General features: G+C 41.7%; 1 protein-coding gene across 1 annotated transcript; it reads right to left on the bottom strand.

Annotated features, from left to right (window-relative positions):
* Positions 1-1,727: 1,727 nt before the first annotated feature.
* Positions 1,728-3,695, bottom strand: LOC122022422 (pentatricopeptide repeat-containing protein At1g10270-like). Its single transcript, XM_042580413.1, has one exon. The coding sequence runs from the start codon at positions 3,650-3,652 to the stop codon at positions 1,967-1,969; it is 1,686 nt and encodes a 561-aa protein (XP_042436347.1). The 5' UTR covers positions 3,653-3,695; the 3' UTR covers positions 1,728-1,966.
* Positions 3,696-13,144: the final 9,449 nt, after the last annotated feature.

Raw genomic sequence — 13,144 nt, 5'->3', positions numbered from 1 at the left:
TTCTCTCTTTCTTCCTTCCGCGACCAAGCCACCTCTCACGAAAAGGGGGCTGATGCTTGAGTCTTCTCCGCCACCGCCACAACGTGAGGGACGAACGTCGCCACCCTCGTTCGGCGTCGCTTCGCCGGAGACTCTCGCAGCCACCTCACCGGAGACTTATACGCTACTCCCTTTCTCTCTCGCTTCTTCGCTTTGGTCCTCCGCCACTACTCTACTCTCCCTCTCCTCCGACCAATAGGTGTCGCCGGTTACTGTCTCCTCTCTTCTCCATGCCATCGCGACCAAGGGGGCGACTGCCCAGGAGCTCTAGTTGTCAGAGTCGCTGCCAACGCTATAGCTCGCCGCCACGTCCTCTTCTTCCCTGTAGCCCTAACCGCTGGAGCTGCCGCCATCGCGATAGCTGTTGCCTGCGATTGCCATAGCCCTTTGGGTCGCCGGCAACCAAGCGCAGTCCCTGCATAGCCTCCCTCTGCACGCTAGCAGCCCAAGCGCCGCCTTCAAGCTGCCTTCCTCTCTCTCGACCCATCGGTGGCTAAGCACAACCTCCCCAATACTGATTCGGCAGGTCCCCTAGTATAGAGCCGGTCACTATTGTCACTGTCATTGATTTGACCACGTTCCGCTTCCGCTGTGCTCCGACCTTCGAGCCGAGGCTATGTTCCGGTCTTCGCATCATTCGATCTGATTTGTTGTGTTTTGGCATTCATTCCGCCATTGTATCCTAGCCTGCATACCGATGTCCTATCCCGACCTACCTGCCGATGTCATAGCCCGGCCTGCATGCTGATGTCATAGTCCGACCTGCGTGTCGAAGTCGCATCCAGTTCACGCCGTCGCTTCTGACTCCGTGTCGCGTTCGGCTCCGCTTTGTCAGATCCAACTCTTCATCCGACTCGGAGTCTCTGCTTTTTCGGATCACGACCACTCGAGCAGCGTCCCATCCGAGGGCATCTCCCATGGGCCAAGGTATGTTCTTTATTCATGTTTTAGGCGCATTTCGTTATTATACATAATGTCTATTACTCATATATTCGTTGGATTTGTCTCGAGTCTCGAGGTACCAGAGACCGGGGCAACTCGATCGCTGGCTGCAGGTAGCGTTGATCAAAGGACTTCTGACGACTTAGTCAACAAAGAAGTTATCTCAGCACACCTCCTTCGGAACGTCATGATTCAATTAACATTTCATTACCTCATTTGATGATTCATCTAATTCAAATTTCGGACAGCATCAACTAGTGTTTGAAATGTAAGTCCGGAGGATAGAGGACTAGCCATTGTGCAATTGAAATAACATGATTTTAAATGAAATAAGCTGTACTTTATCAAAGCCAAACAATATTTTAAGAAGTATGTGATTGGGTCACCTCTTAGTGCACATGCAATCATTATTTAACATCAGTTCCTTATAAAAAAGCATTTCCAATATTTTTGAGAGAGCAATCAAAATAAGAAGTATTGAAGAAAACGTCACTTTCTTTCCCTCTAAATTAATGTCTATCGATTCCTCTGGATCAATGCCTTATCACATTTTTTTTAGCAAAAGGAATCCTCCCCTTTGATTTTGTTGATCGAATACACACCACTCAGATTAAATATAAATTTAGATCAATCATATTCTTCTCATCTAGTATATTATAAAGGTTTTGCATTAATGAATTGGATTGAAGTGATAAACTTGCTTGATATAAATGTCAATTGAAAATTAACACAATATCATAATCTATAGTGCATATTTTAATGCGGACATATTTAGTGCAATAAAATCTTTCAAACAAGATATTAGAACTCGTCAAAATGCCCACAGTTACTACCAGACAGATCAAATACTATAGATTCACTGACAGGCATTAAAATATCTACAAAAAAAAATAGATTGGATAAGAGTACCTTCAACAGAAATTCCCATAATTTAAATGCCAGCGCACCTTTGATCTGTAATTGGTGTAGAAATGTCTAGTTCAAACTACTGCTGCTGTGCTTGAGATACATTGCCTGAATTGCCAATGAGTAGCCCTTCTATCTCCTGGCTTCGTCCTGCCTTTTCAAAAGCGTCCAATAGGAAAACATTCAATTCAGCAGTAGAACTTATACAGCTTTTAAGCATCTGCTCGAACAACTCTCGTCCTCGGTCGAGATTTCCAGCATTACACAGTGCAGTAACCAAAATCTCATAACTTAACAGATTTGGTCTGGTCCCCTTCTCCCGCATCTTCTCAAAAATCTCCATTGCTTGACTGGTCCTTCCTATCTTCACCAGTCCATCAAAAACCTTATTGTAAAATCCCACATCAACTCTGAAGCCAGGGCTTTCCTCACTACGTTTAATCATATTCTCGAAGTAGTGAACAGCATCATCTGGCCTCCCATCCCCGAAGCAGGCAACAACTAAAGACCCATAAGTCGTTGCATCAGGGTTAACTGACTTATCAGGCATTTCTGCAAACAACTTCTCTGCCTCTGGAAGTAGCCCATTTTCGCAGAGCTTACCTATGATGTTATTGAAGCAAGCAACGTCCATGACACATGGTTTCACGGGCTGCCGGTGGAATGTCTCAATAGCCTCCAAGAATTTGCCTTCCTTGAACCGCTGGTTCACCATCAGGTTATAAGTGTTGGTGTTGATCGCCAAGAAGAAAGGAGGGTTGTGGTTGTCTAGCATATTCTCAAACATATTTTCTGCCTCGGCCAGCTTGTCGTGCCTCAACAGGGTCACTATGAGGGTGTTGCAGGTGGCGGGGGTCATCTTGAACTGCCGATCTAGAAGCGAGCGATACGACTCCATGGCCTCTTTGTCCATTCCACGCTTGAAGTAGGCCTCCATCAGAGTCGAATGCACGACGCCATCATAGACCAGACATCGCTCTCGGAGCTCATCGAAGAGATCAAGAGCCTTCTCCATGTTGCCGCACTCAATGAAGGCAGCCATGAGAGTGTTGTAAACGATGGAGTCAGCCGCGTGGCCGCGGTTGAGCATCTCGCGGAGGAGGTCGACGGCTTCCTGGATGCGGTCAGCGGCGACGAGGCCCTCGGTGAGATGGCGGTAGGTGATGTATGAGGGGGAAAAGGGAGCATTGTCTAGGACGTGGCGATAGACGTCGAGGGCAGCATCAACACGGCCGGATTTGCAGTGGGAGTGGATGAGAATGTTGTAGGAGACGACGTTGGGGACGATCTTGAATTGGTTGAAGAAGAAGGTGAAGAGGGCGACGACGTCATCGAGGCGACCTGCGCGGAGCATGGAAGCGATGACGGCGTTGCAGGTAAAGACAGTGAGGCGGACGGCGGAGAAGACGGCCTGGCGAGCGGTGGAGGAGGCGGCGTCGAGATCGCCTCCGCGGATGAGGGCCTGGACGCGGTTGTGGAGGTTGAGGCGGGGACCGACGAGACAGGAGGTGGAGTCCGGGAGGCGGGGGGCGTTGGGGTCGCGTGGTGGTCGAGGCGAAGTAGTGTCGCGGCGGAGGGCGTGGAGCGGGGGCTCGATGCGGAGGCGGCGCTTGAGACGGCGGCGCTCGGCGGCAGCCTCCTCGGCTGAGGAGAAGGCGAAGTGGCGGAAAGGAATAAGAGATAGTAGGGAGAAGGGGAGGTGGGGGAGACGGCGATCGGAGGCGCCGCCGGGAAAAGCGCGGAGGAGGAGGTGGCGGATGGGCATTACGGTCTACAACTACAGGCCAGGGAAAGAAGAAAGGCAAGCGGGAAATAAAACCCTACTACGAGTATAAATAAATATTTAAAGGCTTGATTGAAGAGTATTATGATTATCAAATAATCTTAAATTATGTTTTATTTCTTGTAACGTAACGTTAGTCGACTCTAATTATTGATGAGGAACATACAAAATAGTAGCTATCGTATGGTAACCATTGTATTATGATAGAGTAATCAATTGATAATTAAAATTAGTCGACTAATGAGTGACAAATAGAGTTACAATAAAGGTCTCGAAGGTTGTAAAAAGAAAAGCAAATAGAGAAGTTCATGGAATACTATTGATTAAAACTATTATAAGCCTTATATCTTCTTTACTTGTTTTTTCTTTTAGGCTGCGTTTGGTAGGGGTGATAGGATTAGGATTATATTTTCAAAAAATTATTAATATACCGTTTGGTAGGATTGATTAGGGATAGGATTATGGTTGACTAAGAGTGGGATTCACAATCCGTAGACATAAGGAGTGATTAATAATCTTACCCTCAATCCTATCCTAATAACCCAATTTTAATCCTATCATCCATACCAAATGCAGCCTTATTGTAATCCTTGCAATTTTTGTGCATATAAGAGATTTCTAGGAGTGATTCATTAATGGGACATAGTCAAGGAATAAGAGTTGGAGGGAATGTTATATAAACTTGTGTGTTTATGATTGTGTAAGCATGTTTGTTATTTATGTTTATTTTACTATGCTAATTGTGTTTGTAACCTTATCAATAGCAAGAGAAGTATAGAATCACACTTACAAGTTGATGATCCTTATATTATAGTATATACTAAAAGCCTATCTTTTGTAAAAAGAAGTATAAAAAGAACTCTACCTTAAATGGTCCTACTCAATACACTTAGAGTATATTAGTGTAATTTATTAGTCAAGATAAACTAATACCTAATTACACTACGACTATTCTAACGATTTGTTATTTTTCATCTTAGTCGTGAGTAACTGTTTATAATTTATAAAGAACTGATAACACGATCTTCTGTGTGTGACACCACACACCATGTTATCTACAATATAAATTAATTGAACAACCACACTTAACAAATAAATGTAAACATTTGACCAATGTGATTCTTGGATTAGTTAGTAGATGACCGATTTATTTTGTTGCTCCGATCAGTAGGGGACCGTTATACTATATTTTTAGAGGTTCCAATCTTTGGATTATTCGTGCTTAGTTAGATATCTTGAGCACATTTGAGTACACGGCTTGTATCGACATGGAAAAGACTGAATTAGTCGTATACCATTGTCGGCTTGGTCAGTCTATAAAGGATCGATGTATCCTATTTCATGGGGACTTTGACCATGGACTATCTATACCTGGTCAGATGACTTAAAAGGTACAACCGGCTAGGTGACTCCCACAAATGTAAGAAGGTGTAGAGCTAATTTCTTAACACTTAGGAGATATCACCGTTACCAAGGTGTTAGTTGATTAACACCTACGAGATCCACTATTCCGAGTGGAAATATCATATGATGATCTACGAGGGGTAGAGTGTCAATTGGCCGATATTTTGACTAGCTATTTAGTCATAGTGTTTCTCTTGTGTGCATTGCTCGCCTCTAGAGGTTACTGAACCTCAGGTAGAGCAACCGTAGCATGAAGTACTGCAACACAATGGTTAGATGGCTCAACTAATATTGTCTCTATCAAGTAGCTTAAGGCCTTGATCATGTGATCATTTACCAAGGTCTTGAGGTCTATATGTCAGATCAAAGAGTGTTCGACCTTTTGTCGACATTTGACTGAGGATATTTATAGTTATGACTATGAGAGTTCTAGAAATACACTCTTGATAGGTAAACTCTTAGTCAGGAGGTTGAGTGAACCATTAGGTATAGTCTCTGTAATGGTACGACATAGACGTGCAATGTTGAACCATGGCGAGTATTTTTTTTTTTTAGCCTCTATTTGTTTGTTTAAACTTAGAGCATGGTTATTACTGGATAATTAGGCTGCCATACCTTGGATTGTCTATGATTATTATTTTTCTTGCTTGATACTTATGCTTGATTTTTGAGGTGTACCACTAACCCATGAGAGTAGGTAGCATAGGGTTTTGTCTGGTTGATTGGGTTAATATGTTGATTATGCATATCTATGTTGTGTGTACACATGATTGGTATATGTTGTAGGAGTCCTAGGATAGACTGTCCATTTACAGGTTGTGTTTGTATACATGTCCAGTTATGATTGTTGTAGGTTTTTTGTGGATTATACCTATGTGGTTAGGTGTGTTAGGATGTATACTAAAAGCCTAGCTTTTGGTATAAACATTTATCTAGAAATAAGAATCACATTGGTCAAATGTCTACATTTATAATAAATATAGTTGTTCAATTAATTTATATTGTAGATAACATGGTGTGTGGTGTCACACACAGAGGATCATGTTGTCAATACCTTATAAATTATAAACAGTAGCTCACGACCAAGATGGAAAGGAACAAACCATTGGAAGGTCGTAGTGTAATTAGGTATTAGTTTGTCTTAACTATATAATTACACTAGTACACTTAGAGTGTATTGAGTAGGACCATTAGAGGTCGTCTCTTTTATACTGACTTTATAAAGGGACGAAGATCTCAGTTATTATGGAAGTGTGTGCTCTTAATCCTAATATAATAACAAGCACATATATTTGATATTTATTTCTTTAATTTATCAATGGATGAGATTTAGTTCGATAAATCAATAAGCCCGATAAGTTGGGAAATGATATCACTTATAGTGTGTGTTGTTGATTATAGAAGGAAACTGTGTCCTAGTAATCTAGGTTGATAATGTCCCCAAGAGGAGCTCATAAAGATTGTCATGTTAAACCCTGCAGGTGGACTTAGTCCGACATGACGATAAGGTTGAGTGGTACTACTCTTGGACTAAGATATTAATTAAATGAGTTGTCAGTAACTCACTTAATTAGTGGACATTCGACATCTTAAACGCAGGGAGACTAACACACTCATAATAAGAAGGAGCCCAAAATGTAATTTGGGATTGGTGCGGTAGTTCAATAATAGTTCTTTAGTGGAATGAATTATTATTGATGAAATTAAGTTGTGTGTTCGGGGCGAACACGGGATGCTTAATTTCATCAGGAGACCAAAATTAATTCCTCCTCTCGGTCCCTATCGTAGCCTCTTGTATATAGAGATTTATAACCACCACATACCCACCTTCTTACCCATCCAATGGGGCTGGCCAAGCTAGCTTGGAACCCAAGCTAGGGCCGGCCAAGACCAAGTGGATGAGCCAAGTAGGTGGCCGGCCAAAGTTTGGGTCCCAAGCTTAGGTGGTCGGCCACTATAATATTAAAAAGGATTTTTATTAAAATTATTTCTTATGTGGATATCAAGGTTTTAAAAAGAGAGTTTAAAAATTAAAAATTTTCTTTTATATCTTTCTACAAAAGATTAAGAGAAGAAATTAATCTCTTTCCTTATTTGTAAATTAAAAGGATGGTTTTAATTTTTGATAAAAATTTTCTTTATTTGTAAATCATCTACATGTTTAAAAGAGAGTTTAAAATTTGAAATCTTTCCTTATTTGTTGATTAAAAGGTGGATTTTAAAGAAAACTTTCCTTTTTAACCATGTTCATGATTTAAAAGAGAGTTTAAAAATTAAATATTATCTTTTATAAGTTTATACAAAAGATTAAGAAAAGATTTGATATCTTTCCTTATTTGTAGATTAAAAGAGATTTTAATTTTTAGAGATAACTTTCTTTTTATTCACATGTTTAAAAGAAAGATTTTAATTTATTAAATTTCTTTTTTATAAACCAATCATGAAGGGATAAAAATTATTAGTGAAATTTTATTTTAAAATTTCCGGAAATAAATTAGGAAGGTTTTAATTCTTGATTGAATTAAATTTCCTTTGCTTAGATTATTGTGGTCGGCCATGTTGATTAATAAAAGAGAAATTGATTTTATATCAATTGAATTTATTTTTCATGGCAAAGGAATTAAGGAAGTTTTTATTAAAATTTCCTTATTTGCCAAGATCAAGGATTATAAAAGAGGGGGTAGAGGTGCCTTCATGACAAGAACTCTATTCTATTTTCTCCCTCTTTTTCTTCCTTGGTGTGGCCGGCCATCCTCTCCTCCTCTCTTCTCTTTGATGGCTGAACCTCATCCTTCTTGTGGAGATTCATATGGTGGCCGGATCAAGTTTAGAGAAGAAGAAGAAGGAGGAGAGAAAGAAAGCTTTGTTTCTAGCATCCCTTGGAGCATGATGGTGGTGACTGAACCTCTTCATCCTAGGAGAAGTTTTGATGGCCGAAACTTGCAAGGAAGAAAAAGGTGCTTGGTGGTTCTCATCTCGGAAGGTCGTTGCCCACACAACGTCCGAGGTTAGAAGAGGAATACGGTAGAAGACCTAGAGGTTTTTGTTTACAAAAGAAAAGGTATACTAGTATTTAATTTCCGCATCATACTAGTTTTATTTCTTTGTAAAAATACCAAATACAAAAGGCATGCGATTCTAGTATTTCGAATTAGTTTTCGATGTTGTGTTCTTTTGTTTTTCTTTTCCTTGTGATTTGATTGTTCCTTTTGGTTGACCTAAAGTTATTTAAGGAAATTAAATATTAGCTTTCCTTAAAAGGCTTTGTCTAGGCGGTGGTGGTTGTTCCCATATCCAAGAAGGTCATGTGCCTCGCCATGCAGTCCTGGAAGCTATTTTTGGAAATTAATATTTAATGGAATTAATAACCTAGGTGATTTGAATCGAACGTGTTAAGTTCCGCAAGAGATCCAAGTCTAAACCTAAAAGAACAAATAAATTAAACTTAGGATCAAACGTGTTAAATTCCGCAAGCGATCCGAGTTTAATTTAAAAGAACACATGGTAGCTAGGAAAAGGTTCAGACCTTTGTACAAAATTTTTGTACAGTGGAACCATTAGGTTTTCCGAGTAGCAACCAACAAGGTGTACGTGTCTGATTGTTTTATTGGAGCTATCTTCTCGATTGAACCTGTGTTGTAGTATGTGCACATGCGTTTGGGTGTTTTTATTAGAGGTATCTTGTCAATTGAATCTAGGGTTAACCGTCATTATCTTTTCTTTGAATTTGGCGGCATCATTTGTAGGGTATACATTTGGGATTCTTACGGATCAAAAGAATCTCAAATATCTTTTCACCCAGAAGGAACTCAATCTCCGACAGAGGAGGTGGATAGAGTTCCTGAAGGATCATGATTGTACCATTAGCTACCACCTAGGGAAAGCTAATGTGGTTGCCGATGCACTTAACAGGAAGTTCAGAGGGGCTTTAGCTCACCACCGAGTTTTAGGCACGAACTTGATTTAGTGTTTCTCCGAATTGGGCCTTGAGGAGTAGGGATAGACAGAGCAGGGTATTCTTGTTACCATGGTTGCTTAGTTGTCGATCAGGATGAGGATCTGAGAGGCCCAGGCCGATGATCAGCACTTACAGTCCATTGGCAGCCAGATAGTTTCTGGGAAATAAACCGAGTTCACTCGAGATGAGGAGGGCATTATTTATTTACGAGGTCATGATGCGATTTGGGTAATCATTGACCAGTTAACCAAGTTTGTACACTACTTAGCGATTCGGAAGATCGATTCTCTAGATTGATTGGCAGAGTTGTATGGTCGGGAGGTCATCAGATGGCGTTTGAAGTGTTGAATGGTAGGTTTTGTCGAACACCCACCCTCTGGGAAGAGGTTGGGGAGGCCCAGCTGCTAGGACCTCTTAGAGCTCAGCAGGGGGCAAAGTTGGTCCGCACTATTAGACGGAGAATGTTAGAGGCACAGGACCACCAGAAGAGTTATGCTGACCGGAGACGGAAACCCCTGGAGTTCCCCCTTGATGCCATGTAATTCTAAGAGTTTCACCCATGAAAGGGGCGAAGAGATTTGGCCTCCAAGATAAACTAGCTCCACAATACATTGGGCCTTTCCAGATCTGGGAGAGGATTGGAGCGGTAGCCTACCGTCTGGCGCTACCACTGTCTCTGGCAGGCGTTCACAATGTATTTCATGTGTCCATGCTGAGGAAATGCGTATCCAATCCCACACATGTTCTGTTAGATGTACCAGTTCCCATTCAGCCTGACATTATTTACGAGGATGTTCTGGTACGGATTCTAGACCACAGAGAGCGTCAGCTGCGGAACAAGACTATCCGGCTGGTTAAAGTCGGATGACAATATCATAATGACGAGGAGACTACTTGGGAGCTCGAGGATACGATCCGAGCTTGATACCCCTATCTTTTTACTTGAGGAATGTGTGTTAGAATTCTGTTCAACATTTATACAATTTATCTATTGCTAGTACTTATTGATGGTAAATAGCGAAATTTATGGATCAAATTTTTATTAGTGGGTGAGAATGTAAAATATCATAACAAATAATATTAAAATAATAAAGGTTAATAGGCAAATATCTTTAACAGAATATTTAGAAATTTTCTAAAAAATTTTCGGAGCTTGTATGACGTAGGTTAAGGGGATAAATTATTAGGCCAGGGTAAAACCTGTTTAAGCTACCCGATTTAATCGATGAAACGTTTAATTTCCTTAAATGTTTTCTTTTCCTTTTTAATTTTCTTTTCCCCGTGACCTATTTCTTTCTTCCCCATCGAACCCTTTCTTCCCCTCTTCATCACGCGAAGTCGATCCTCTTCCTCTTCCCCTCCCTCTCGTGTTGATTCTTTTCCTCCTCCTTCTTGATCCAGCGAGCGCTCCTCCCTTACGATCTTGCTGCTATCAGCTACGGAAACACTGCGCTACCCGGTAACCACCGCCGATGTCGTGCCACCCGATGGATTCCACCGCTTCCCCTTTTTTTTCCTCCTCTGATTCCACCGGCGTCGAGCACCTCTCGATCCCGCCGCCGACTAGGTAGGTGACGACCATCAGTGAACCCTTCCTCACAATTTTGAGTTGTTGACCTTCCCTATCTGGTTCTTCATCTCGATGTTGTTGCAACCATCATCGAAAGATCGAGCATCCGAGCCGTGCCTAGCTTGGATCCTTTGTCCCTCTTCTGAATCTATCCCTTTCTCGATTACACAATGTCACCCGATTGTCGTTAGCCTTATCGTGCAGCACCTATTGGCTGACGCCACCGACGCCACTGTTGATGCATGCTGCCGGAGGTGGTGGGAGCTGTTGTTGGCCCTCTCCGGCCGCAAGTAAATGTTTGTCGTTCTTCTTCCTTCTGCCGATTACCACCTCTATAATCAGTCGCTATCGGTCCGTCTCATGCCCTGGCTGCCACCACCATAACCTAACACTAGTAGCCGCAGCCACCAGACCTTCTTCTCTGACCATTCATTTATTTGTGGAGTTCCGCTACACCTCTTTCTTGGATCCAACATGACACATCAGTGGTGAGTCTCCGGCAGAATCAAGTGTTTGGATCAATCCTTGAAGCTTCACTAGGTTATCTTTTTCGGTAGCAACTTTCTCCAATAGCGTACCATCATTTCGGGGTATTTGGAATTAGAGACAAGGTTGCTGAATTCAGGCTTGATTTGGGATTAGAAGGCTAATTAATGGATTCGTAGATTGGGTTATTAGGTTTACAAGAGGAGGTGGAGGATAGTTGAAGGTTGTCGCTGTTGGCTGTAAGCCACCCCTAGTGCCACCTTGATATTAAATTAGGTAAGTTTGTGATATGATGATAGTTTTGGATTAATTGAAGCTAATCATTAATTAGGATAATTAATGATCTATTGATTAGGGTTTTCTCTCATTAGGTTGGGGATTGGATTTAGCTAATTGTTGTATTTTAAATTTTTAATTAGCTGAAACCGTAAACATGTTGATGCAGGGCTTAGATTCAAGACGAGCATCTCGACATGGATTGTCTGATATGATCTTCCTTTTGAGGTGGATACTTTTGACTTATCTCTTTGATATAGTCATTTTAGATGTACATAATAGTTATTGCGATTTAGATATGGCTGTGAGGCAGAATGCCTTTGAATCGATCAGCCGATCGATTGGAAGGAAGCCAATCGGTCGGCCGATCGATCGGGAAGTTTCTGCTCGAAGCACAGAGTGCTTCTGGATCGATCAGTCGATCGATTGGGGTAATCCAATCGATCGAGCGTTCGATCCAGGAAGTTTCTGTGCGAAGCACAGAATGCTTCTGAATCGATCAGCCGATCGATCGGGGTAATTCAATCGATTGAGCGATCAATCCAGGAAGCTTCTGTGCGAAGCACAGAAACCTCCTGAATCGATCAACCGATTGATTGAAGTCACTCAATCGATCGGCCGATCGATTCACAGAACCATGGCGATTCTGCGATTCCACGAGCGAAAGTCTGAATCGATTCAAGCAATGTCCCAATCGATTGAAGCTCAATGAAATAATCTACACCGTTGATCTTGACGCGATGACTTCCAATGGATACTTGTGAATCGATTGGGACATAAACCCAATCGATTCACGGCGACGATTATGTGAGAAACGGATAGTTTTCACATCGTTTAAAGAGCTGGAAGAAAAAGGAACAAGGATATCTTGAGAAAAATACTGTTCTATTGCTCTAGTGTGATCAATCTTTGAAGTGCTCAAGATCTCTCAAGGAATTGAAGATCAAGCTTTCCATCTCCCCACGTTTTCAAGATTCACGTCACAAGGAAGAAGCATTTCAAGTTTGTAATCTTTCTTTTCTTCTTCATTGTTGTGAGTGTGATCTTTTCTCTTGGAAAGGGAGGCTTGTAAGTCTTGTAAGGTTTCTCCACCTTCGGTGTTAGTCCGAGAAGGAGAAGTTTGATAGTGGAAAGGGTGATGGTGGTGTGGATCCTTGGACTAGTCACCTCCTTGAGGAGGTGGATACCAAGTAAATACAAGAGTTAGCATGCCTTCAAGTGTCCGCTGCGAAAGATTAAATTTATCAAGAAAACGAAGTGAGTCATTCACCCCCCCTCTAGCTCAACCAATCCTAACAAGTGGTATCAGAGCATTGGTTTGCTTTTGAGGATTCATCGCCAAGAAAGCACAAGTTAAAGAGCTATAAGATGTCATTGAAGGAGGGACATAGTACTTCACGACCACCATTCTATAAAGGCAGTAATTTCGCTTATTGGAAGAGTCTCATGGAGCATTATCTCATGACCGAAATTGACATGTGGTTCTCAATCACGGAGGGATTCACGGCTCCAACCGAAAATGGAAAGATGCTTGAATCATCAAGGTGGACCGCTGAACAAAAATTGAAGGCTCAAGTAAATGCTAAGGCAATTGTGACTCTCCAGTGTGGGTTGAGTTTGGAACAACTCAACAAGGTTAGACCTTTCAAATTATGGGATAAGCTCATTGAGCTAAATGAAGGCACCAAGGATTCAAGAATTGCAAAGAGAGATCTTTTGATAAATCAACTTCAAAATTTCACAATGAAGGATGGAGAAACAGTAAGTTCACTGCATGGGA

The sequence above is a fragment of the Zingiber officinale genome, chromosome 9B, assembly GCF_018446385.1.
Source record: "Zingiber officinale cultivar Zhangliang chromosome 9B, Zo_v1.1, whole genome shotgun sequence".
Classification (NCBI taxonomy): domain Eukaryota; kingdom Viridiplantae; phylum Streptophyta; class Magnoliopsida; order Zingiberales; family Zingiberaceae; genus Zingiber; species Zingiber officinale.
The sequence above is the reverse complement of the archived record's forward strand: the minus strand, read 5'-3'. Positions and strand labels throughout refer to the sequence as shown.

Coding starts and splice junctions, on each gene's coding strand:
- LOC122022422 (XM_042580413.1), bottom strand. CDS start 3,652: ATGCCCATCCGCCACCTCCTCCTCCGCGCTTTTCCCGGCGGCGCCTCC.